At 39.7% G+C, this 27,615-nt stretch overlaps 1 protein-coding gene across 1 annotated transcript in view; it reads right to left on the bottom strand.

Annotated features, from left to right (window-relative positions):
• Window positions 1-15,451: 15,451 nt before the first annotated feature.
• Window positions 15,452-27,615, bottom strand: part of LOC107595252 (harmonin-like) — a 33,107-nt gene continuing 20,943 nt past the window's right edge. Inside the window, 15 exon segments of the mRNA XM_016285604.1 lie at window positions 15,452-15,616; window positions 16,637-16,768; window positions 16,957-17,012; window positions 18,524-18,633; window positions 18,890-18,989; window positions 19,071-19,124; window positions 19,241-19,282; window positions 23,276-23,338; window positions 23,992-24,105; window positions 24,786-25,853; window positions 25,945-26,061; window positions 26,281-26,445; window positions 26,608-26,657; window positions 26,990-26,991; window positions 27,100-27,300. Of these exon segments, the coding sequence (XP_016141090.1) occupies window positions 16,654-16,768; window positions 16,957-17,012; window positions 18,524-18,633; window positions 18,890-18,989; window positions 19,071-19,124; window positions 19,241-19,282; window positions 23,276-23,338; window positions 23,992-24,105; window positions 24,786-25,853; window positions 25,945-26,061; window positions 26,281-26,445; window positions 26,608-26,657; window positions 26,990-26,991; window positions 27,100-27,300 (2,257 nt within the window). The 3' untranslated portion in view covers window positions 15,452-15,616; window positions 16,637-16,653.

The raw sequence follows: 27,615 nt of genomic DNA on the forward strand, positions 1-27,615 counted from the left end.
TCTAGAGGGCACATAATTGAAGTAATAAATTTAAGTAAAGGGGTGCAGAGGCAGTGGTGGTTTTGTAGGCAAACATCAGTGCCTTGAATTTGATCAATTTTGCCAGTGCAAATTGATAAACAGAGGTGTGACGTGCATTCTTTTTGGCTCATTAAAAATTAATCTTGCTGGATTCATTGTAAAGGTTTGATAGAACTGGCTGGAAGACCTGCCAAGAGAGCATTGAAATAGTCCAGCCTGGACAGAGCAAGAGCTTGAATAAGGAGTTGTGAAGCATGTTCCGAAAGAAAGTGCCTGATCTTCTTGATGTTGAATAAAGCAAATCTGCAGGACCGGACAGTTTTAGCAATGTGGTCTGAGAAAGTCAGCTGATCATCAATCATAATTCCAAGGTTTCTGGCGGTTTTTGAAGGAGTTATAGTTGATTTACCTAACTGGATGGTGAAATTGTGATGAAACCATGGGTTTGCTGGAACCACAAGCAGTTCTGTCTTAGGAAGGTTTAGTTGAAGGTGATGGTCCTTCATCCAGAAAGAAATGTCTGTTAGATAAGCTGAGATGCGAGCATGTTTAGGGACTAGGTGAGGTCATCAGAAATGTGGATGCCAAAGAACTTGAAACTCGACACATGCTCCACTGCAGCTCCATTGATGTAAATGGGGGTGCGTGCATGACTCCTAGTCTGCCTGAAGTACAAAATTATCTCCTTGGTCTTCTGGGTGTTTAGTTTCAGCACACCACACAGCCAGGTGCTGTACCTCATCCCTATATGCCGACCCATCGTCATTTTTGATCAGACCTACCACCATGGTGTCATCTGCAAATTTGATTATGGTGTTGGGGCCATAAACAGGAACTCAGTCATGGGTGAATAGGGAGTACAGAAGAAGGCTCAGCACGCAGCACTGTGGCACACCAGTGTTCAGGGTGATGATGGAGGAAAAGAGGTTATCTAACTTAACAGACTGGGTTCTGTTAGTCAGGAAATCCAGAGTCCAGTTGCAGAGGGATTTGCTGATTCCAAGCAGGCTGAGCTTGGAGATCAGCTTGGAGGGAATAACAGTGTTTAATGCAGAAATTAAGTCAATGAACAGCATTCTGACATGTGTATTTTAACTGTCCAAGTGGGTAAGGGCAGAGTGAAGTGCCATAGAGATGGCAGCCTCTGTTGACCTATTGCGGCAATAGGCAAACTGGTGTATGTCCAATGTAGCAGGGAGACAGGATTTTAGGTGGTATACAACCAGTCTCTCAAAGCACTTGGCAATGGGAGTGAGTGTGACAGGATGGAAGTCATTAAGGGCAGAGGCAGTGGACTGCTTTAGTACTGGCACAATGGTGGAGGTCTTGAAACTAGTGGGGACAGTTGCCTGGGCCAGGGACAGATTGAAAATGTCCATAAAGACCTCGGCCAGCTGGTCCGCACAGGCTTTAAGCTTATGCCCAGTTATTCCATCAGGGCCAGCTGCGTTCTGTGCATTTACCTTACTCAGAGTGGAGTAAACATCTGACGTGGAGAGTGTGAGGGGCAGTTCATTGGGTGGAAGCTCAGCTTTGAGGGAGACCTCCTTGTTATTTCAATCAAAGCGAGCATAAAAGTGATTGAGTTCGTCAGGGAGGGAGGCAGAGCTGGAGGGAGGCACAGTGCTGGGTGGTTTGTAGTCCGTGATCGTTTGAATGCCTTGCCACACCATACGCTGGGGGTCCGAGGAGTTGAAGGGCTCTTCAATGCTCTGTTTGTGTGTGAGTTTTGCCTGGCAGATACCCTTTCTCAGGTTGACACTGGCTGAGCTATAAGCCTCCCGGTCTCCAGACCTGAAGGCTGCATCTCTTGTTTTGAGCAAGAGGCAAACCTCTCTGTTCATCCAGGGCTTCTGATTGGGGAACATTTTGTATTTTTTTGTGTGTGGTCACTCTGCCCACACACCTGTTGATGTGCTTGAGGACAGAGTTGGTGTAAGTGTCAATGTTGATCTGAGAGTTTGTGGTGGCCTGGGCAAACACACTCCAGTCTATGTGCTGGAATTCATGATGAAGAGAGGAGTCAACACCTTCCAGTCAGATTTTGACAGTTCTCATTGTGGGTTTCACGAGTTTGATGGCCAGGGTATAGCTACTTGGGAAGCAGGAACAAAGAGAGATGGTCAGACTGACCCAGGTGGGGGAGGGCCCATGGCCCTTTGTAGCCATCAGTCACATTGGTGTTAAATGGTCCAATGTTTTATGTCCCCTTGTAGTGCAGGAGACATTTTGATGACATTTTGATGAGGGAGAACAGATCTTAAAGTGCAGTGATTAAAGTCCCCAGCAACAATAAAGGCCACATCCGGGTGCAAGGCTTGTAGTTTGCTAATAGCAGCCCAAAGTTCTTTCATAACCAAAGTTATTTTGTTAGCATTAGCATCCGGTGGTACATAAACTGCAGCAGCAACAATGCAAGTAAACTCACGTGGTAGGTGGAATGGCCTGCACTTGATAATCAGGAAATCCAGATCAGCAGAGCAGTGGGTATCAACAATGACAGAGCGAGTGATCCGCTTGTCCGCGGTGATCTCTGTAGCTCCAGAGGAAGTTCGCCGAAGTCGAAAGGATGATCCAAAACTATGGCTACATTCACACAGCAGCAGAATACGGTTGTCAGTCCTGTATTTGAGTCCTTAATACGGTTACGTTCACACACAGTACGGTTATTTTAAGGTGTAACAACCGCATTCTGTAACCAAACTCACACCTGTACATTTTCAGGACTCACAACCGCATTCTCGGAAAACCCACGCTGTGTGAACAGAACAGGACTGGACAACTAGTTGTCTGTCACGTCATACAGTGTGTGAGAGAGCCGCTTTGCTGCACAAACATGTGTCTACCGTGTGTTGCACGTGCTTTCATGTGTAGTTTCAGTAACTTACAATGAAAGAGAAATGAGCTGTGTGTCATCAGAAAGTTTTAGATCCAGTCTCCACCGGAGCCATTCCCATCAGTTTTGTGTTCTGCGTTCGACTCAAATGCTTCGCTCTCCACCCAAATATAAAAGCTGCTGTCAGTTAATGAAGATTTGACAGATGAACTCGCAGCTTGATTTGACTCTTGTCGTGTCAGAAAGTGATAAGACTTTCAGTTTTATGGATGTCGCCATCTTTGATATTATGTTTGGTCACTGTTGCTATGGTTACTGGTAAGGAATACAGACTCCTGTTGCACATTCATACCAACAGTATTCGAGAAGCTACTGTAAGCTGCTGTGTGAACGGGGCATTGCGAGACTCACACCTGTAAGTAAATGCGGTTGTCAGTCCCAAAAACTGATAGTGTGAACGTAGCCTATGTCGGAGCACTGTTTGTTGATGTTTTCTAAAAGTGATTGTTTACTGTAGGTGTAGTTCGCTTAACTGAATCGAGTGAACACCCAGGAAATAACCAGGTAAATTAACACTATTTTCCGAAATCTGATAAGACGCTGAGCTTCGCGATGCGCACGTGCCACCATCTTGTCTAACATCATTAAGCCAGTGTTTAAAAAAAATACATGTTACTGCAACCCACGTCCAATAGTCCAGGGCCATATATGAAGATAAATTAACTTTATAAACACTGCTTTAAAAAAAAAAATGTATGAAAATGTAGTGAGATTAAAGCAAGAACACCTGGGTTATGAAAATTAAAGAGACAAATTGATTATTATTATTAAGTGTTATTATGAAGTGTAATAAAAAATGTTTGAATAAAGATATGGCATATTTAAATAATTTTGTGTCATTTGATAAACACCAAAGTGAATAAAAAATCTGAATTGCTGTCTGAAAACATGTAATACTATTTGACCTCTGTGACTATAGATATGTATAGGTAGATGCCACATTCGACCGCTCCAGATACGTTGACGTGTCCGCCATCTTGGAACAGTCTATACGTTGTCACTCACAATAAAAATCAATGAGCTTCAAGATGCAACAACATTGCGCAACATAAAACCCCCCTAAATTTAAATTCCCGAAGAAATTAGAAACACTTTCATAGGTAAGAATGTGTTGGCTTGTGTTTTTAAATATATTATTTCAACATTACAGGTTTTTAAACTAAAGTACATTTTAAACGCCTTGTTAGCTAACGGCTTCAACTTGTTATATTGTGTTAGCTTAGCAAAAGCATCTTCTGAAGATATAGATATACATATATGCATATAACTACAGTTGCAGTGCTGATGCACCAGCAACTGGCTTTTGAGTGTTCACGGACTGGCTTTGACATTCCAATATGGTGGACGGCTTACGTATAGCTGCCCATAGAAGCAGTTGCTAATAGGGCATCTAGCCCTACCATATACATATCCACGTCCGTGACAAGCAGCTTGCATGGTGCTGCTTTGTGTAAAGGGGTAACAGCATTTTTATGTGACAAACGTGATCTGCATTTTTATTCAGCACGTCTGCTACTTTTGTTTAGATCAGGGGTGTCAAAATCAGTTCCTGTAGGGCCGGAGCCCTGCAAAGTTTAGTTCCAGCCCTGCTCCAATACTCATACCATGTAGTTTTCAAATAAGCCTGAAGGACTTGATTAGCTTGATCAGGTGTTTTTATTTAGGGTTGAATCTAAAGGTGCGTTCATGCCATGTCATAATCACTGTGATTACGAGATACCGAGGTAACAAGCATTGACGTCCTCGTAGAACTCATAGTTACAACTTGTGAACTGGGAGTTTTCTGAGAGCTACAACTTGTAGCACTACCACCTGACCACCTCAGATTCATTAGGAGATATTTTTGGGCACTGATAGTGCGATAGTTCAGAGTCCAAGGGTGTGAACAGCTCCAAGTAGAGTGTCATGTGTTGTCATCTCGAAATCACAGTAATTATGACTGGCCCTCCAGGAACTAAGTTTGACACCCCTGGTTTAGATCAATGAGAAAGTCTGACCGAATGTTTACGCAGCAAACGTGCAGTGTTGTAAAACTTAACTGGTCGATGGAAAATAAGAAAATGTGCGTTCTAAAAATCTTAACCATTCGGATAATAAGATATCTAGAATTATTCACATATTTTAAAGTGCCCAAGATAACAATACCGTTCATTTTCATTACTGTTACTTTGGCACAGCGCATCTTCAAAACCTTATTTTGCTCAATTTCTTTTTCTCTTTTTCCACTTCTCTGCAGTCTGCACCAGTTTTATAGTGCCGCCTCTTTATTTTAAAACATTAACACACACGACTGAAACTTTATCAAAGTTATTATTACCGAGCATTACTGTCTGAACCCTGACATGGGGCCCCCTGGTGGCCATGGGGCCCTATGCAAACGCTTATAGCTTATGTCGAACCGGCTCTGCAATAAACTATTAAAAATGTGCGTTTCAAAAAGAAGTTTTTGCAGCGATACCACAGAAGAACAACTTTTGGTTCCTCAAATAATCTTTAAGGGAACAGTTCTCAAAAGAACCGTGTGAAGGACATTTCAAAGCTTGCGTAAGCTTAAGTATTGGTATCTGATCGACTAAATTGGTTTTGACCTCTTCCTATGTTTTAAAGCAGAAGTAGCCAACATCGGTGCTGGAGAGCCAAAGTCCCATAGAGTTTTGTTCCTACCTTGATAAAAACTCACCTGCCTGCAGCTTTCTAGTAACCCTTAGACCTTGATTAACTTGTTCAGGTGTGTTTGATTATGGTTTGAGCTGAATTCTGCTGAATGGTGGCTCTCCAGGACCGACATTGGCCACTCCTGTTTTAAAGTATGAAACTTGTGGATAATTAATGCAAACATTTTTGCTGCCTTTCAGTGTGCCACTGCAAGTAAAAACCTGGTTACCACGCTGTTGAAAAGGATAAAAGCATTTTGGCCATTAAGTCCCTGAAAAAAGCAAGAGCATGGATCACTGAAATTGTTGACAAAGTGGAACAGAGGTAGAGAGGTAAAATTATGGAAAATATTTCGAAATATTGCTAAAAATAGTAATGTTAGTGAGATTTGTTGAATATATCTGGAATACTTTTAATATAGCTACTGCCAAAATTTCTCTGGATTTATGTCAACATAAAATGAAACAGATATGACAAACACAACCCCAGTGTGGCTTCATGCACCAGTGTTGTGATTAATGAAAAGGCTGAGCCAGAAGGTGAAATAGATTAAACTACTAATGAGATAGAGGCTCTGAAGAAGGTGGTGAGTGAACTAGAAGAGGAACTGAAGAAAAACAATGAAGAAATTAGACGAATTGATGAAACGACTGCACAGAAAAACCGAGAACTGCAGAATGATATCAAACAGGCTTCTAGAAATGTAATAGCCTGGGTTTCATTACTGCCCTAGTTCCATTTGTTGGCCCCTTAGTTAATGCGATTTTTGGTGCTAAAACTGATGCCGATCTGGCTGCGAAAATCCAGGCTCTATCCAATGAGTTGTCTCATCTCTCCAATGAGAAGTCAAACCTGAGAAACAAGGAGTGGAACATCCACATCAGGTTGACTGATAAGCAGCTGGATTTGGCACGCGTGAAAATAAAGAAAGGGTGAGATGTTTTCACTTAAAAGATCTGTGCTTGATGAATTCCCAGGATTACATATAAATGGTCAGAATACTAATTAATAAGCATAATTAATGTCTGCTTTATATTGTTTCTAAAGGTTCAATACCTGGCCCTGTCCATCTGAACGATGCTCAAACCTGCCTCATCCGAATCCAACAAATTCGGATTCAAATTAAGAAGTTCTGGGAATCAGTGGCTGCGTCCAAAACCGCCTACTCAATGAGTAGGTACTTAATTTCAATAAGTACTTACTTAACGAGCACTAAAAGAGTAGGCACTCTACAGCCAAATCTCGTTCCCTTTCATGGGAACTTCGAACTGCGTCCTCTAGGGGTCGCTATGGGGAACGCCTCGTCGTGACCTGTGTCTGATGCATACATTGAAAAAACACAAACTCGTTGGCCGGCGACAGCCATGATGTCACTACCGGTGCGACTATAGTATAAATAGGTGCCGGGAGCACACATCATTCTCTTCTTCATCTTCATTGACTGTTTTGTTTGAAGCGTGCATTTCTGTGGTAAGAGCGATCTCTATTCATCTCATTATGGCGAGCACTAGCAAAGCGTTTAAGGATGTGTGCATCTGTGGTGACGTTGTTTAACATCTGATGACACACACGATCTATGCGTTATTTGTTTGGGCGAAGAGCACGCACGCGATGCCTCCGAGGGGGCAATCGGTGTGCACTGCGAGCGTTTTTTCAAGGGAAAAACTCCGCTCTCGTTTGTCTCTTTTTTCAAGGAAAGAGGGGCAGCCATCTGCTTCCCGTTTCTTTTTTAATAAATTTGCAAAAATGTCAACAATTCTGTGTTTTTCTGTCAATATGGGGTGCTGTGTGTACATTAATGAGGAAAAAAAATGAACTTAAATGATTTTAGCAAATGGCTGCAATATAACAAAGAGTGATAAATTTAAGGGGGTCTGAATACTTTCCGTACCCACTGTATATTTTATGTGCAATTTTTCATCCACAAACAAAACTGGCTTAAATCTCCTTTGTTTTTTTCTTTTTCTTGTTGAATTTAACTCTCGTTTCATCCCTCCGGCTTATCAACAACAACAAATGCAATATTTTGATGCATTGATTATATGAATATTATGATTAAAGACATTTAACCTTGTCATTGTGCCTCTTTTTCTGTGTATATAATCTCATACAAACCCATTATATTTATGTTTTCTGCTGTTTGTCATTATGATTGTTCATTGTTAAAGATACAACCTTCTTTCCCTGAGCTTGTATGTAATTATAAGTTCTGCAGTATTAATAAAAAAAGAACTTAAGAGGGACAGGTGCACTAACACCTCATAGCATCAGTAACTCCACAACCCTACCTACTGCAGTTTTCCTCAGCGTTTGCAATGTTTGTAATATCTGCACAAAGGAGACGTCGATCAGCTGCTAGAAGATCTCGCCTTTGGAGAAGACTGTTAATTTAACACTCGAAAAATGTAAGTATTACTACTTAAAAATTAAGAGTAACCCAGAATGCATTGCTAGCCCACCCCAACACTTATGAACAATAATAATGATAAATGCTGACCAATAATTATATATATATATTTATATTAATTTTATGGAAATGTATTTACATTACTTACATTTATCTATTCCAAACAGTGCTGACAACAGTGAAGTGTACTACACAGTAACACACAAATACATCACTCAGATGTCTGCTTCATATCTAGGACCTATTAGACATACTTCTATGAAATTCATATCAAAGATTTTCCAACCAGATATTAAATAGACATTTAGTAATCGTATTTAAGATGTATATGGTTTAAAATGTATGTAAATCTACTTTGGAGATGTACGTGTGCTTCCTGGAGCCCCCGTTAGCTATACATAATAAAACGTGTTTTTACAGCAACATTACAACTATACTATACCATTTAGCATCTTTACACTTTCAATGATTTGCTCTAAAGTAGTTCAACAGATGCAAATTTAAAAGAAGGAACCGTGTTTTTGGTTTGTAATACGTACATTTGTAAACACCCTCATCCAAATTTTCTGTCATGTTCGATTATGACGCATCCTCTTCTTCTTCTTCTTTATGATGTATCCTCTCGCGTGGCCTCCTGGGATAGAAAAGTAACCATCGGTGAGCACTCAAGAAGCTGGGCAGAAGCAGTAGAACATCCAGGAACTTCTCGTCTACTCTTTTATGAATACTAAGGATTCGGACATACTTATTCGCTCTCCTACTGCTTTTCGCCTACTATATAGTAGAGAAGTAGGCGGTTTCGGACGCACTTTAAGTAGACGCGTGTCCGAATCTCGCGACAATTAGTACGTCACCCAGGTAATTCTCGCCTACTCTTTTATGAATACTAAGGATTTGGACATACTTATTCGCTCGGCTACTGCTTTTCGCCTACTATATAGTAGAGAAGTAGGTGGTTTCGGATGCAGCCAGTGAGTGTAATGCTGGAGGCTCTCAAAGATGAGACTTTTGCTAATGATCACTTCATCGAGGATAGTAAAATGAAGGAGATGTTTCTGGAATCTATTACTACAGCACAACAGGCAACTTAGGTACGGAGTAAATGTTCAGTTAGAGGTTTACAGAAGTTAATTCACCTTGATTTCATTTTCTGTGTGGTTTATTTTCACCTCACATCTTTCAGAATTGGAAGCTCTTCGGTGAATCCTGCCTGTATGCCAAGGGCATCTTTAGCTTGCACACTAAGGATGCATTTAAGTTCCTGGAGATCAGCCCATCTTCACTGCCACCAGAAGAATGGAAAAAACGGTATGATGCTGTTATTGTGGAGCTGAACCAAATAAGTCCTGATCCCTGCACTCCCAAAGAGACAGCTGCCATTGCTCAGTAATGTACAAGCCTAAGAAGTTTTTACAGTACAAGCAACTTACACACCTATAGTTTTTCAGGCTAACTGCTCTGAATAACATGTTTGTTAAATCTTATGCTGTTTTAATAATTATTTAAGTGAGCTAAATTGTTGGAATTTCTTTTTCTCTTATCCCACATCTCTGTTCTCTCTGTGATTAAATTGCCTTGGATTTCAAAACTGCATACTGCCATGTATTGTGTATCCGAATGCATTTCAGAATATAACACAAGAAATCAAGAACATTAACTAAAGCGTGAGAAACTAAATGTACAAGCCTAAGAAGTTTTTACAGTACAAGCAACTTACACACCTATAGTGTTTCAGGCTAACTGCTCTGAATAACATGTTTGTTAAATCTTATGCTGTTTTAATAATTATTTAAGTGAGCTAAATTGTTGGAATTTCTTTTTCTCTTATCCCACATCTCTGTTCTCTCTGTGATTAAATTGCCTTGGATTTCAAAACTGCATACTGCCATGTATTGTGTATCCGAATGCATTTCAGAATATAACACAAGAAATCAAGAACATTAACTAAAGCGTGAGAAACTACAGTAAAGGTTGGAATAAACACGAATGAACAGATTTAAAACATTTGGCATCATACACTTGCCAACTAAATGGTTAAAAGTGGACATCATGCACTAAACAATTTGTCAAATTGGCTTTAAATATCAATAATATTGGATGTCCTCTGACTGGAAAGATAGTCTGCTAAAAAATCAAGAAAAAAAGTCTGTGTCAATCATACACTTTCTGCAATTTTCTGTGAAATCTGTCAACTTTGACTGCACAGTTTCTGCAGGCTGGCACTGATTTTCGGAAACTAGCATCAACTCCTTGAGACTGTAAATCAGGGCAAAAATCTGGGCAAACATTTTGTAGTGTACTGTATTTCAGAATTAAGGCTCACAACAAATAGCATAACATAAGAAGCACAATACCAGAACACGAACAAGGGAAACATGAGGGCATAAATACACAACATTTTATGCTGTATACTGTATGTGTATTACTGCTCGACAGATAACTTATGCAACTGCCAAATGACATGGTTTTTAAACTATCCAATTTTTGCCATCCAAACATCTTAAAATGCCAATTTCAGGGAAAATTAGGGAAATCAAAAAAAAAAATCTGACACTCTATCTGTTACGGGGCTGACGAGACGTGAGACGTGCGGATCCATCTGCAAGGCTTTATTGTGGAGAAGACAGAGACGTGGTCATGAAGCAGGCAGGGTCAAACAGAGGCAGACAGGGATATGGTGGGGAAGACACCAGAACAGTACTAGGGCTAGCGTGGGTCGACGATGGGCAGACAGAGTCAGAAGGGGCAAGACTAAGGGAGAAATCCAGGAAACCAGGCGAAGATCAGAAACCAGGAAAACAGCTAGGCTAGGGCTAGGGCTAGGGCTAGGGATAAGGCTAAGGCTAAGATTAGGGCTAAGGCTAAGGCTAAGGCTAATGACTAGGGCTAAGGCAAATGACTAGGGCTAAGGCAATGACAAGGGCTCCGTGAGGTAGCTATCTCTAGGAGAGGGATAAACGCTGAAACAATACTCGGCAGAGGGAAGGGATCAGAGTGAGTGTTAAATAGTGAGGGAGTGATATGAAACAGCTGGGTGCAATCAGTGTAAAGCATGATGGGAAATGTAGTCCGGGGTGCTATGCAACAGTTTGTGTGGTGCGAGAGTCAATGAAAAGGAAAGTTCATGGACCGGATTCGTGACACTATCAAGCTCAGTTTTTGGACTGCAGTATTTCTAAAGCTCTGTGTACAGCCAGAGACAAACCTAGGCAAATCACTGGCTGGAAATAGGAACAAATGAAAGCATAAACAAAAGTACAGTTTCTCAAATATATCCACAAACCTCATTAAAAGGTGGCAGTGGTTTGATCAAATCTCTCCCTGACCCTTACTAAACACCTTTACCAATACTAAATAAAGACTGAAAAGACACCTCAAGGCAGCAAGGTCTTGTCCTCTCTTGCCCTTCTTGTTACACTTCTAAAACAACCACAGAATTGGCAAGCACCCATTTATTTAATTAAGGACAAGGCAGAGCAATTAGACTGTTGATTCTGGAAGTCTGAACTAAAATGTTTCAAACCTGGAAGACTTTGTGTGTGTAAAATTAATGTTTGTATATTAATGTTTGTTCATGTAATGCAGCGATTCCCAAACGTTTTTGTCAGCCAAGGCCCTTAGACAAATGTACTTGAAATTTGTCTGAGTAAGTTAATATTTTAATAATTTAACAACACATCTGCATGTTTACAGACAGTTTGATGTCAGTTAATGGTCACATTGACGTACAGGTTGTTATATTTGCTGGTGTTTGACCCTGCCTGTTTTGACTATGCTCTATTTTAATAAAGCCTGTATTTGGATCCTCAACTCCATTGTAATGCTTGTCCGTAACAGAAGACTTCAACACAGCCGTACCTAACGGCTTTATTCAGTGATCCAGGCCAATTATGGACTCAGCAATCAGGTTAGTTCGCCTCCGTCAGGGAATGCGTTCCCTCGAGGACCACATCCAGGACTTTCTAGACATTTCACATCACCCTGATCTCCCAGACTATGCCCTCATTGTTTTTTCAGTTATGGACTGAATTACCCGTAAAAAAAAAAAAACTAATTCGAGATTGTCCTACCGCTTGTCTTTTAATTCATTTAACTTCTCCTCAGGAAAGTAGCAAGAGAAATTCCCTATTAGTGCATCCAGATGTGACTGCATGAGGCGAGTCAAGTCAACAACCATTTTCTTGGACACATCATTTTCTTCATTGTGTTTCATCTTTGTCGGGAACATTTAGTAGCTTGAGGTTTTGAGTCTCAGCTGCCAGAGTTCGAGTGATTTCTGGAAAGCCTGAATTTGTTCAGAATGTCTGAAAATATTGTCCTCCCTTCCTTGTAGCTTCAGATTTAGTTAGTTTAGAACAGAAAATATGTCAGCAAGCTAAGACAGGGTTAAAAGCCATTTCTCATCACTGAATGAGCTTGCGAGAGGTGACGGTTTCTCAGTTAGGAAAGTATGTATTTCATCCATCAGTTCGTACACTCGGCGAACCACCCTGCCCTTCGACAGCCATCTCACCTCTGTATGAAAGATTACATGTGTGTGCTCAGCTCCTATTTCAGTACACAGGGCCTCGAAAAGTTGGCTGTTAAGAGCACTACCTTTAATGTAGTTCACAACTTTAACAATGTCTCTCATCACCATTTCAAGCTCGGGTGGGATTCCTTATGATGTCAAAGCTTCACCATGAATAAAACAATGATTCCAAACAAGGTTTTGTCCTGCTGCATCCTTAATCCTTCTGATAACTATTTATCTGATATTTATCTGATATTTTTGCCAGTGATGTTGGCTGCCCCATAGCTGGTGATGCCTTTGCAATTGGCATATTCAAGACCACATTTAGTCATTAAAGCATTTAATTCTTCAAAAAATATGTGCTCCTGATGTGCTGGAAGGCAATGTTAGGCAGCACATAAGATCTTCCAAAAATTCACCTTGCCAAATGTACCGAACATAAACTAGCAGTGTAGTGCTTGATAAATTGTGCTTTTTGACTTTGGCCTGCTCATGTTTAGCATAAAATAAATGAAAGACGGGCTACTAATACGACTGAAGCCTTTGCATCATCGCAGTTGGGAAAAGAAAATGGGTGCATCAGTGACACTCCATGCTTTGTTAAAAAGCATAAGAGCGGACTTATTGCATTTATGTGGGTCAGGTGACAGAGGTCTAGTATTTATTTCAAATGTTTTAATGTGCTTCTATTCAAAATTATTATTGTTGTTATTTTATTATTATTAAAATTGCATTAATTCATTTTAGAATATTTTCCCTAAATCATCCTGGCATCAAGTCCGACCCAGTGTTTGAAAACCTCTGGCCTACTGTATAGATTTCAGATGCAAGTCTGATATTTTAAGCGGGATTTAGTAGAAGCACTACACTAGGTTACTTTTACTTTTTTAATACATAACTAAAAAGTAAGCTGTACTTTTTTTTTTTCTCAAGTACTTTTTGGGCCAGATACTTTGAATCGTCTAAAACATGATGTAATAAAAGCATGAATAACCTTCTCCAAATCTTGACAATACAAAAATGTTTTAAGCTTGGAAATAATTTGTAATTTATAAAAACTATTTTTAAATCTGGGATTACACCAGGTTTCTTACCTGTGAAGAAATTACAGGAAAATTATTATGAAACTCCCTAATAAGATCATCTCTCAATTTTGGGGGACTGAAGATAATAATTTCAGTTCTGTCTTCATCAAGTTGAAGAAAGTTATTTGACAACCATTTCTTAAAGTCCTTGAGACAGTCCAGCAAAGGTTGAATGGAGTTGCTAGCTTTTAACAGCAAATAAAGCTGAGTATTATCATCATAAAAATGGAAAGAAACATTGTGCCTCCTAATAATATTTCTAAGTGGTAACATATATAAGTTAAAAAGAAGCAGACCCAAAATAGAGCCCTGAGGTACTCCATTTATAATAGGCAGTGAGTATGAGAGGAACTTAGCTAATGCTACAGAAAAGGACCTTATGAACTAAAAAAATATGATACTAAATATGAACTAAACCATTGTAAGGATTTGTAACTCTTGATACCGATCAAATGTTCTAAACACCACAGAAGAATATTATGATCAACAGTAGGCTATCAAAGGTACCAGTAAGGTTTTTTTTTAACACCAATGCAGCATTTTTACCAGAATCAACCGCAAGTAAAATATCACTGGACACTTTCAGCAACGCAGGTTATGATTAGCAGTGAAACTTGATTGGAATGGTTCAAATGGTACAACGTGAATGCACATTTTGTGCGATTATTGGGACACGACTATATAGCATCTCAAGTGGTTGTGTTGCCAGAAATCACTCACTGAAAATTAATGAGTGCAGGTTGTTTGTCACTGCACAGTGCTGTCAGCGTGAATGACCAGAACTGAGAAACTATAGATTGGTTCAGTTTGATCCTGCACTTGAATGCATATTTTTGTAACAAGTGGTTGAGACTGAATTGAAAGCTTCTTATTACTGTCCTTGATTGATAGCAATCCTACAAGACAGTTACTAAGTGCCCACTAATCATTTGGCAGATGTTGGAGATACTGCAAGTGAAAATGAGCCAATCAGGACAGCAGCTGAGGATATCTCCTTTTTATGGCTTGAAATGAAGAACTTAAATGATAAACCATATTAGAAGGCTTACAAACATAAAGCAATAACAAATTTTTTATTAATGCATGTTTATTGTTTTGCAAATGATAACAATATAGCCTAAAGAGAGTATTATGTATTTCTAAAACACAGATGCCTGATTTATAAATGATGTGAATACCTGTTTCCTCTTCAGGAACTCGAGCTGCGTCGAGAACGCTAGGGAACGCTAGGGGAACGCCTTCAGTGATCCACGCTCTGAATCACATGTGAAATCAGTCCAATAGCTGAGCGGGACGTCACGGCGGATGACGTCATGACCGGGAAGCTATAAAAGCACGTGCGGCGGAGCCAGCGTCAGCTTTCTGTCATTCAGCGAAGCACTCTGTGTGTGTCAGTCATATTTATTGTTATCTGTCAAAAGTCTATAAGCTCCAGCTATGTCTAAGCTCATGCAAGGACAAAGCATTTCAAGGGCGAGAGCAAGCCTCGTTGTAGGTTGTGTGTTCCTCCCTGCCCATAGATAATGTCATATCACGAGTGGGGACACACACAGCCTGTGCGTGGTTTGCTTGCGAGCGAAGCATAGTTGTTACTGCCTTGCTTCACTCTCAGATGGCTCTCTTTGAGGAGGGAGCCTTCACTAGCGTTCCTCGCGGTGCCGGCCCCGGCGGCTGTGCTCGTGGGTTTCGTGTATGGATCTGCTAATCACACAGATCCCCTAGAAGCTGACTCTGGCTCCGCCGCACGTGCTTTTATAGCTTCCCGGTCACGACGTAATCCGCCGTGACGTCCCGCTCAGCTATTGGACTGATTTCACATGTGATTCAGAGAATGGGTCACTGAAGGCGTTCCCCTAACGTTCTCGACACAGCGTCTCGTTCCCTCGAGGAACCAGGGTTACATATGTAACCCGAGATGATTTCATTTATAACACAAATACTAAATTTTTAGCTTTTTGCAAAATCACTTCTAAGGAATGGCTATTGCTTCTCCCTGTGGTCTGTTGCACTGATGCAATGTTGGGTTTTAAAAGAATGTCCTGTAAAAAGAGTGACAAATATAAAAATCAGATTAGTCTGACAGATATTTAAGAGAGGGCTGGTTTCGCACATCCACACGAGGGGTGAAGCAAACAAGGTTGCACACATAGTAAGGAAACAGACTTAAATTAGCAGGTTGCTTTGTATGAAACCAGCCAGAAATATATAAACGTGACAGAAGAATGTCATTGGTTCACAGAATGTAAAAAATGCTTGAAGGGATAGTTCACCCAAAAGTTTAAATTCTGTCACCCTAATTTACTCACCCTAATGTCAGTCCAAACCAAGACTTTCATTCATCTTCAAAACTCACACAAATACATTTTAAATGAATCGTTCTCTTCAGAAGACTTGGATTAAACAGCTTGATTCATATGGATTATTTTTTAATGTACTTATGTACTTTTGAAGCCGTAAAGTTTTGGTGGAATGGACTTTCAGTGGGGGGACAGAAATCTCTCAGACGTTATTTAAAAAAAAATCCTCATTTGTGTTTCAAAGATGAACAAAAGTCTTTTGGGTTTTGAGCAACATGAGAGTGAGTAAATGATGACAGAATTTTAATTTTTACTATTTGCTGCAACAACCACAGTATTACTGGTGGCACAGCAATAAGTGCTTTCAAACACAACTATTGTTTCCATGAGCACCTGTATTCACCTGTCAATACGTTTGCAATTGTTTTAGTTTCAAAGTTTGGTTCTGGGGAACCAATGACAGTATCTATACAGCACAGTAGTGCTATAGACATTTATAGAAACATGGAGTAGTTCAAAGCAGCAATAATCAATGCACGAGTCATGACATGTAACAGTCCCTTTGAACAACATCAATCAGAACGACTGCGTAACCTTGTGAACAAGAGTATTGTATATTGCATTATTGAATCATTAGCACAAAAAATCCCCAATTGAAAACATTTGGGTGGGTTTCCAGATTGACAAAGAGATTGTCACATGTACATGATAAACTGAAGAATGGTATGGATGTGTTTTTTTTTTTTTGTGGGAGGCTTTTACCACTGGGTTAGTGGCGATCATGTTGGAGGATGTGGGGTCCTCATCTGAAGGACGTAGCCCTGTCTGTACACAGGGGCACTGCCTTGGAAAACCTTTTTCTTTGCAGTGGGTCTGACTGATGCTGCGTTAGGGCTGAAGACAAACAGCAATGACAGGTTCACCACTGAGAGCCATGTACACTAATGATTGATTTTTTCATTGGGAATAATGGAGACAGACCACATAATGCATTGAAGCAAACTGAATTTGGAGGACACTGAAGCTGCCATTGTGTGTGGTCACATATCATATATTATGAAGAAAAATGCAAATATACATACACTTCGTCTTCATATTCCTTTGGTGGAGAGACCGCGATGACCAGGTCAATCCAATCCTGCGAACCCATGCATGGAATAATATCAAGCACTTGCAAACAAATGTTTTTACATTTGATAGGCACAACGGCACAATGTTCTTGCTACATTCTGTATTATTTCAGCTTCAAGCCTTCATCTATATTGATGATGCTTGTTGAAGAAATCATTACAGCAGCAGACCATGTGTGCTTTCTTGTTATTTACATCTTCCAGGAAAAATAAGAAAATATATGAACACAAATACCAGACATTAACCACAGAAATTCAAATATTCAACACTCATTTGCAATAGATTAGGCTGTTTTAACTTTCTAATATCGAAAATTAATGCATAACTACAGCCACACTATTTATGTAACAAATGTTTAGGGAAATTTACATAATTCTGCAGAATTGTTTTAATGCAGCATTTATGTCATGTTGAAATTACAGTAATTACTGTAATTGTGCAATTACGACCTTAGGGATTCTACATTGTGCTATTCATGTAATTGTATTTTGAAATTACTAATTTTTAAGACAGCACTAATAACAATAATACGATCCTTGTGCAGCTTTGTAACTGCAAACTACTTTTCAGTATTCTTCCATCCCAGTCTTATGAGAAAATGTAACTATTTTACATTTCAGTGAATTTGTGGTAAATTCATACCAAAAAAAAAAAAACTAAACATGAAGGTCAACCCCTAAACCAAATACTCACTGTGGCATAAACAGATTGTATGAAAATGCAAAAATTCATACAGTTCGCCAAAGTGTAAATTAGTCACAAACTGTCACACAGGTGTGTGGATTCTTCTGTAAAATCTTGAACAAGGAAAGAGCACATGGGCTATGATAAAATGACATATTACAGATTACAATTCCAACATGATGTGAATACTGCATTAATATGGTTAGATACAAGATGAAAGCAAGACTCTTATTAGTAGTGGATTTGCTGAAAGGCCATCCAAGATGTAGATGAGTTTATTTCTTCATGAGAATAGATTTGGAGAAATTCAGCATTACATCACTTGCTCACCAATGGATCCTCTGCAGTGAATGGGCGCCGTCATAATGAGAGTTCAAACAACGCAATAATCCACATGACTCCAGTCCATCAATTAATGTCTTGTGAAGCGTGTTCGTAAGAAACAAAATATCATTAAGGCATTTTAACTTTTAAATGATCAGAGATAAAAAGCTGTTTGGACTGTTTTCACTTTTCACTGTTTTCACTGACCTGTGCATTTTTCTCTCCTGTTTCAGACAAGATTACTTTTTCACTGGAGAAAGCAATATTATGGATAAAGGACTAGTATTTTAGTCGGAAGCAATGGTTTAAAGTAAAAAAAAAATTATAAACATATTTTTGCTTCATAAAATGTTAATTGATGGACTAGAGTGGTGTGGATTACTTGTGGATTATTTCGATGTTTTTATCAGCTGTTTGGACTCTCATTCTGTTGGCACCCATTCACTCCAGAGGATAGACAGATTATCTGATTTAAAGTGACAGGTTGTTTTATTGTAATGACGGTCATACCCCTCCACTGTTCCAGGCCTGAGCTAATGAGGCTTGTCCTTCAGCTAAAGTCACATCCGTCAGGATCTTTCCATTCACAGCCATGATCTCATCACCCGACACAACACCACCTGAGATAACATGGACGAAAAATAACAGTAACAAATTGAACAAACTAACCAGGCAATTTTAAAACAGAACTAAATGTTTTAAGTCAATATAATCAGTATAACTAATGAATATAGAGAGCTGCTCTAGATTTTTGCATGATTCTAAGTAGTTTTTATGGTGTTCATGTGCAGCTACTGTGGTGTTTGGGGTGTTTGCTAGAACCTTAAAATCAAAAGAACTCCCAAATCTCTGATACGTTATTTTTGTTTGACTCACCATGTTTATCTGCTGCACCTCCCTCATAGATAGACGACACCACAATCTTTCCCAAAGGGGAGTCAATTCCTCCCTCTATGGCCAGATCAAGCTTTCCTTCCTAATGAATGTGTATAGAATAAACAAAAATCTCTAATTCTTATTGTCCAATGACAGATGTTGCTCATGTCTGTTTAATTACCTTCTTAACTCTCAAAAGTCGCACATCTCTGCCAGCTATTTGTTCAGCCGTGAACTGTTAAAACACACAGTTTGAGCAAATGTGGTGAAATAAATATTCCACAGAGGATATAAAATATAAAAATGGCAATGGGTACAGAGAGTAACTGTTAATGTAAAGGGTTACATTACCATGGAATATGGATCAAAACCATCCACATATTTCTGAAATCCCTGAAAAACAGAGAGGAAAAATAGAAAATGGCGTACACTCCATCTGCAAATAGTCTGCAAAACTCTGAGATGGCAATCTGAGGACTCAGTTTAAGCAGAAACAAATTAGTGCTCATTGATTTCCAAGAAAATCCAAATGAACACTACTTCACTTAATGTGTTCATATTTGAAGTAGTTATTGAACAACCAGGTCAGATTTGACCAACTTTCATTTTAAATATAAAATTAAACAATATGAAAAATCAATAAACAGAAAATAAATGTAACATAATATAAGAAACAGTACAACACAGTGCATCATTTACTACAGTACTGTACTACATGGTACACATATAAATACTGAGAAAGGAAGTGTTTGCTTTGTTGGATCCTTTGGTAGCTTTCCGGTTGATTCTGGATCTGCACTGATGTTTATGTACAATGTAAAGGCTCTTTGCCATCCACTACACACTCAAAACCACCTTCCATCAAGACAAATAATCAATCAAGGTTTCACACCCACAGAACCAACAAACTGGAAAAACAGACTTCTGGTCTTGCTCCACCTCATAAAAAGTGAAAATGCACACTGAGATGCCATTTGGTGCATATGCACTCTACTATTATATAACCTTCAGTTTGAGTCTACCATTTGTGCAGTGCACATGGGATCCACTCAAAGGCTGCTTTCAAAGCAAACAAGATTGCATGGGAATATATAGGTGTGATGCTGAATTAAGATATATTTGAGTTAATCCACACTGTGAGACCAATTCATGTCTTAACCGAAATAAGCACAATATTGCAATCATACATCTGATGTCCTTGAGTATTTAAAATGATATTTATCACATAAATGTTTAACACATAAATGACATTTACCTAAGATCAGAATAAAATATACACTACTCGGTTTCTACTTGGTTCCTTTTCGAAATGGTTCACTTGCATTGTGGCAGTTGCTGATGCTTTGGGGAAAGCAATCCAATAGCACCATGCTATAAGGGCAGAATAAAGGAGCCATCTTGGATAAGCTGCCAAGAGCCCATACTTGGGCAGGATTGCTTAAAAATGAGAAGAAGATGCCCGAACAGTCAGGTTTTAGACTGACAAGGTCAAAGTCATGCTGTATAGACCTCGGAGGGGTCAAAGACGGCTAAGCAGATAAGATATGTGCTTGAAGAGCAGGGATATATAAATTATAGAATCTGGCAAAGGTGGATGGTGAGGACCACTCCAATAAGGCATTGCAGTCCCAAAGAGGCACAGGCCAGCGCTATTACATCAACTACCCAACGGGATAGCTTCATAACCGACAGCCCTTTAAGTGCGGCCTCCTGCTCATCCTTCTTCTGTTCATCTCCGTTAACAGTGGTGAGGTTGAGTAGGGGGTAAGTTTAATGTGAACTTCTGAAAAGAACGGGGCAGATCTCTTTTGGGGGCCTCGCTGGTGACGCCCCAGCTGCAGGACCCACTAATTGAGGCGGCTGCAGGCGGCATCTTCTGGGGCCGACCACTCTAAACCAAGCTCTTCAACAGCCTTGGTGAGGACGCAGATGGGTTTGGGGGGGGGGGGGGGGATTACATCAACTACCCAACGGGATAGCTTCATAACCGACAGCCCTTTAAGTGCGGCCTCCTGCTCATCCTTCTTCTGTTCAGCTCCGTTAACAGTGGTGAGGTTGAGTAGGGGGTAAGTTTAATGTGAACTTCTGAAAAGAACGGGGCAGACTGGTCTGGTCTGACTGGTTTCATTGGCGAAATCCTCAGAACCCCCCAAAAAAGACTAAACTTCTCGCACATAATTAGGGCTGCCCCCTAATAGTCGACTAACCATTAGTTGACGAGAAGAGGCTTAGTTGATCAAAATTTTATTAGTCGCTTAGTTGCAGGAAAAAAATCGGTAATACTTTCTATGAAGCCCATACTTATAACACACTATAAGGGTATTCTTAAGGCATTATAATGAATGCATAATGCATTATAAAATACCTTATAATATGTTATATCATCTTATAAATAATCATAACAATAATTATAATACATTATAATGCTTACGCATTTGTGGTTATACATTTTAAGATTATGATTTTTTATAACACACAATGAACACCATATAAAATATATTTTTACATTTATAATGGACTATCTTGACATTGTTTATTTAAGATCTGCACAGTATCTTACTACATCTTGTAAGTGGTTAGGTATGGAGTGTTATTTGAGTGTTCCCTGTGAGGTTAATATTAATTTTGATGTGAGCTAGTTAATTTCAATGTTTATATGTTAGGTTACATTTTATTTTGATGGTCCCCCTAGTCTATTGACTATAAGCAACTTTGCAACTACATGTCAACTAACTCACAGTATCTTACTACATCTTGTAAGTGGTTAGGTATGGAGTGTTATTTGAGTGTTCCCTGTGAGGTTAATATTAATTTTGATGTGAGCTAGTTAATTTCAATGTTTATATGTTAGGTTACATTTTATTTTGATGGTCCCCCTAGTCTATTGACTATAAGCAACTTTGCAACTACATGTCAACTAACTCTCATTAGAGTATAAGTAGGCTTAGGCTAAGGATATGGTTGGTAGAATGTTGACGTACTTGCAAAGTTACTCAATTTATAATACATTATAACTATGAGAAATATAATCCATTGTAACTTAAGTGGATGCAACCTGTTCACTGTGTGTTATAAATCATCATACTCTTAAAAGCTGTAACGACAAATAAGTAAATATTATAAAACATTAAAACTGTTCTTATGAATATTCATAAGATGATATAACATATTATAAGGGCTTTTATAATGCATTATGCATTCATTATAATGCCTTAAGAATACCCTTATAATGTATTATAAATATGGGCTTCATAGAAAGTGTTCAGAAAAATCCACAGAAAGTGGCGAGGTCACATAGTCCTTGACGGCCGAAACTCTGCGCTTGCCTCACAGACATGAAAAATATATCTATAGAAAGCACAATCTACTTTTAAATTAACCAATTTAAATGGAAAACAAATATTTTCAGATTATGTAATCTGTATGAAACGTGCACGTCCACAGTGGAGATGAGTCAGTGTCGTCGACTTCATCACTGCAGCTGAAAACACTAGTTTATCAATTAATTATTATGATGTTAAGGCAGTCTTCATGCTGTTTTTTCCCTAACACATTCATAATCATTACTTTTGCAGTGTGCTGTGGCAAGTTTTATGTGTGCGCTTGAGCGCTGATAGGCTATAGACTATTAAAGGCTCATCATTATGAATTATATGGTTTATTAATATAAATGCGTGATTAGTCGACTAATCGCTTAAAATAAACGACTATTAGTCGTTCAGAAAAAATCTTTAGTCGAGGGAAGCCCTTACACATGATGAGAGGTGCTGGTCCTCATGGGAAAAGTGTACCGGGGAATCCTCTTGCTGTGGGGAGAGTGTGGCACATGGGATCTGGGCTGACATGAACTCATCTTTCACCGAATAGCCACAGGGAGAAACGCAGTTCTCAGCTGAGACTGATGTCAGCACCATAACCACTGCTGGGGCTCTTCCACGACAAGCAGGAAGGCTTCTTCTTATTCTTCTTCTTCTTTGGAGTCAGCGAGGAGATGATCTTCTCTCTGAAGGAGAAAGAGTCTGATGAAATGGCATTCAGCACCAATTTATATAGTCGAATTTCTTCACCCGTTTTGGCGGGCTGAAAAGCCATTTGTTCATGCAGATGCATGAACATGATTCATTGAACAGGCTTCAGTATTTTAGAGAAATCCAGTTTCCCCAAAGCATCAACAACTGACGCAATGCAAGTGAACTCTATCGAAAGGGAACTAGTTTTAAATTACCTCAAGGATACATTTTACCAATATCCTCCAGGGAAATATTGTTAGAAATGTAGTAGACACTTCACATGCAGATGTATACACTTAGACAGCTGAGATTTCACTCAAAGACCAGAGTGTTGAAAGAGAGGAGGAGTTTAACACAAATTAATGATGACAGTTACTTGTTTGTTGCTGGATTTAAAGGACGTGTTGTACGTGACCATCCGTTTGAGCATCTCAGGGGGCTGAAACACACATAATTATGGCTCAATAACACACACATTAAATGCTTGCACCATCTGATTACATTCCATATAAGGTTTGCCTCAGCATGGCAAATAGGTCTATTAACAATTATCTATGAATTTAGGTATCTGTGAGCTTTACAAATACACTGACTGCTTGACTGACTGCTTAAAGATGGTGAGGTCATTTCTTGCCTTTCTTGTTACCCTTCTAAAACAACCACAGAATTCTCAAGCACCCATTAATTTAATTAAGTAGGCACAAGGACAGAGCAGAGCGATTGGCTTCCTTTGTGATCTGATGGAGCAGGCCTGACTGTCTGGAGGAGGAAGGGGAGAGCAGGTCTAGGTCTGTCAGGCTGATCAATTAAAGACATTTTAATGCTAAAAGTCTCATTGTGTACGCAGATGGAAAAATAATCTCTCTTTTCACCTCTCTCACCTTCTGTCTTTCTCTTTCCGCCTTCTTAATCAGTGCAATCAGTAACAACAGCAGCTATTTGGTTCTCTTTGAGTTTGAGAAACTCATTATAATGAGTGAGTCAGACAGCTATTGGCACAACAATTAAACCAATGAGTCAAAGTCGTAAAGATCCAGTAGCTTATATATGCCTAATCATCGCACGTATACACACAGGTACTTGCCATCTTACCATGGTCTCAGAGCGAAGTGTGGGTCTTTGTGAGGTCTGACTCGGTAGCATGACAGGTTTGGACATGACAGGGTTGATCTGTCTCCGCTGGTTTGGAGGGCTGGGGGCAATTCGCTATGTAGAGGTTAGCAGTAAGGGACACAAACTTAAGGTCAGGGCATGATATACCTTCGAGAGTTACGCAATCTAAACCACAAAGCACAAAAGACTTTAGGAACCTTTCATATAGCACAAATACTGAATTGGAGCTTTCATGTTCAGCAAACGACGTTTTTCATGCAAAATGTCAGACAGTGCATTTCTAGTATTGATGACTTTTTGTGAAATGGCTTTTTAAATGTCATTACTTCCCAAATAAATCCTATGGATAAAGGAAGTACGCATATCTATAAAACAGTTCAAAGAGTTACGGTTTTATAAAATTCCCCCCTTATATCTTGGATAACAGGTAAAAAGGTAAATTTTTGTTCCTTATTTACCCCTAAATGGTATATTAGTACCTTATGAAATGGTACCGCCCCAGTGACAGTTTGGTACCCTATTCTCTTTTTTTTGAGAGTGTATAAGATATGTGCCAACTATATCCATTTAGAAATGCACTTCCTGTGGGGTTTCAGAGTAATCTCCTGATATAGGCATGGAGAGCTGTTGAAAGATATTTCCTCTGCGAAGAGATGCCAGTTTGCATTAAGATAACATTACATATGTTACACAAGCGTGGTAAGTCTGATTTGTGCTAAAAATGTAGTGGAAGACCCAGAGTAGCGTGTATCTTTTACAAACTGAGGACTCACCAGTGGATTATTAGAGGTGGACGTCCTGCTAGCATGTGATGTGTTTCTCATCACCTGGACCACAAGGATACATTTTTTCAACAGTCTAACAATGATAGGAATCACTAGCACTGCAAGATCATCAAAGCGAATGACAGCATGCTTTTCTCCCAAAATGATGATCTGCTTCCTGACAAATATCTTTAAGAAATTAATAATGGTTAATCTCATCTGCAAAACACCAAACTCAAGAAATGCATGCATGTATGTACAACATAAGAGGTGGATAAAAAAACAGGTAGATTGCAGTGTTTACTTCAGTGAAGAGCAATATTCTTGTGTCATGAAATCAATTTTGGAATCGAATTGGATTGAATTATAATGAATTATAATGTGCCTAAAGATTCCCACCACTATACGACATACATAATTAACTCTCACACTCCCAAATGTGTTAACTATGCTAACCGTCAAGCTGTGGTCAGCCTTCAGGCTGGGTGGGCGTGAAAGATGACTGGAAATGGAGTGGAAGCCCCCTCTCTGTCGGTAACCATTGTCCCCAAACCTGCTTCCCTGTTCGGATAAGCTTGGGGAGCGAGGATAGTTGGACGGCCCCACATGGTACTTGTCCTCCATGTGCAGGGGTGGAGGAGGTGGTGGAGGTGGTGGTGGAGGGGGAGGAGGTGGTGGCGGGGGAGGTGGCTGAGATGAGGACAGACCCCTGGAGGAGAATAGTGGGGTGGCTGGGGGTTGCCGGCTACGACCTGTTGAGGAAGGGGGTACCCTTGTGGCTAGTGGAGAAGGTGGGTGGTGAGGGGCTGGTCTGGGACTGGGTTGCATTGGGAGCTGCGTTCTTGGAGATGGAGGTCGATGGTTGGATGAGTGGTAAAGTCGGGGTGAGGGTGGAGGGAGTGGTAAGGGAGTGGGAGCTTGGTTGGATGTAGGTGGAGGTCTTTTCAAAGGCTGCCTTAGACTCTGGTCCACATCATCTAAGTTGATGTCATCAAGGTCAGTAGTGGCCAAGGTCAAGCCTCCAGGAAACCTCCGATTGGTGGGACCAGTTGACACTGGAGAACGAGTTGGAGACATCTGGAGGTACATTTTGAATGCTTAGAACTCTGAATTAACAAACTATGGACTAGAGGACCAACACACATCAGGATACTTCATTGGATTTTACCTCTGGAGAATCATTTTCAACTGAGGAGATTTGCTCTAGTCTGGTTTGACAGAGCCTCTCCACCCAATGCTGCACCTTCTCTGACTCTTCCAGATCTTCCCTCTCGGTTTCTGACACCTAGTGGAATTAGTAAAGTCATACCCAAACATGAACTCTTTCATATACCAATAAGAACTTGTTGAAATGGCATTGGAAAGGGTACAACTGTTCAAATGGGGACATTTGACCAATAAAGGTAAAGTGCAAAGGAGAGTGAATCAATTACACACAATTAAACAAGGAGTACAATCTGAGTCAGAAAACCCTACTGTAACTTCACTGGAAGAAGTCTGATACCTCTTGCAGAAGTCTGCTGATTTTCATCTGCTTCTCTCGCTCAAGTATCTCTTCCTTCTCCTTTGCAAGTTTCAGCTCAAACTCCATCTCTTTCTTGTTCTTTTTCTCAGCTGGGAGAGTGTCAGTCTTCGATATCTTCTTCTTCTTTTTGGTCTCTTTTCCTTTCTAAATATCCAAAGTGATTTGAGAACACCTGATGGACTTTTCACCAAGGTCAACCCAACTACCATGCAAATCATAACTTCATGCATATCTCCAAGATGAACAACATATTCCATAGTTATAGCACACCAAATCAGCACAACATGCTTGCAGCACACAATGTACCTTTTTGAGTGTAGGCAACTTTCCTTCGTAACGGTAGAACCAACCGAACGCTAAGACAGCAAGAATGATACATTAAGTCCCATGCAAAGACTCAACCATGATATGGTGTATTCTGCAGATTCATCCATATAAAAGCTACCAAAAGATCCAGCCAAACAAAATATAGTCTACATGCAGTTGAAGTGTCTCAAAAGTTTGTTAAAGAGAATCTTTGTCTGTAAATCCATCTGAATTCATCACTTACTTCTCCGGTATCTTCTTCATAGGACTCAGCAGCTGATGGTAACAGGAATTGATAGACACGGCACAACAAAAATGGAAAAGATAAGATAGAAAGACAAAGATCACACAAAGAGATGATGCATTCCCAACATAAATGCACATCTGTACATGCAAAGGAGAAAGGAGTAACATCAATGCAACATGTTTTATGGTTACCTTTTTTGGAAAGAATAACAGTTGTTTGATCTTTAGAGAATAGTGAAGTTCTACTGAGTGCAATCAAAGTTCATGCACTGGAGAGGTTTTGTTGGTATTGTCAACTTACTGGAGGTTTTGGGTTTAGGTGAAGGTGCATTACGTGCAGGTGGTGGGGGTGAGGGAAGTGGGGAGGGGGAAGGAGATTTGGATTTTTCTTTGGAACCCCAATCTTCTTCCCAGTCTTTGTGGTGCCTCCTTTCCGCAGCTGCAATTCTGAGACACATACATTAAAGGCACAATATGTACGATTTTTTTATTAATATCCAAAAACCACTAGAACAGAGTTATATATTTTGCTGACTTGTGTACTTACATTATCCCAAATGTTTTGAAGAATGTTTAAAGAGAAATAAGCAATTTTAACTAGTGATACGGACCATGTCCATAGTGTCATTGTGTCATAACCCCTCGATTTCTAAAGAAGCTTTAATATGTTGTGCGTTTTAATAGACCGGTGACGACCGCACAGAGTAGCATAATAACAGAACTTTCAAATGTATCTAGTATGATAGAACAGCGCTGTTTTTT

The sequence above is a fragment of the Sinocyclocheilus grahami genome, unplaced genomic scaffold (genome assembly GCF_001515645.1).
Source record: "Sinocyclocheilus grahami isolate Dianchi unplaced genomic scaffold, SAMN03320097.WGS_v1.1 scaffold199.1, whole genome shotgun sequence".
In the NCBI taxonomy this organism is placed as follows: Eukaryota; Metazoa; Chordata; class Actinopteri; order Cypriniformes; family Cyprinidae; genus Sinocyclocheilus; species Sinocyclocheilus grahami.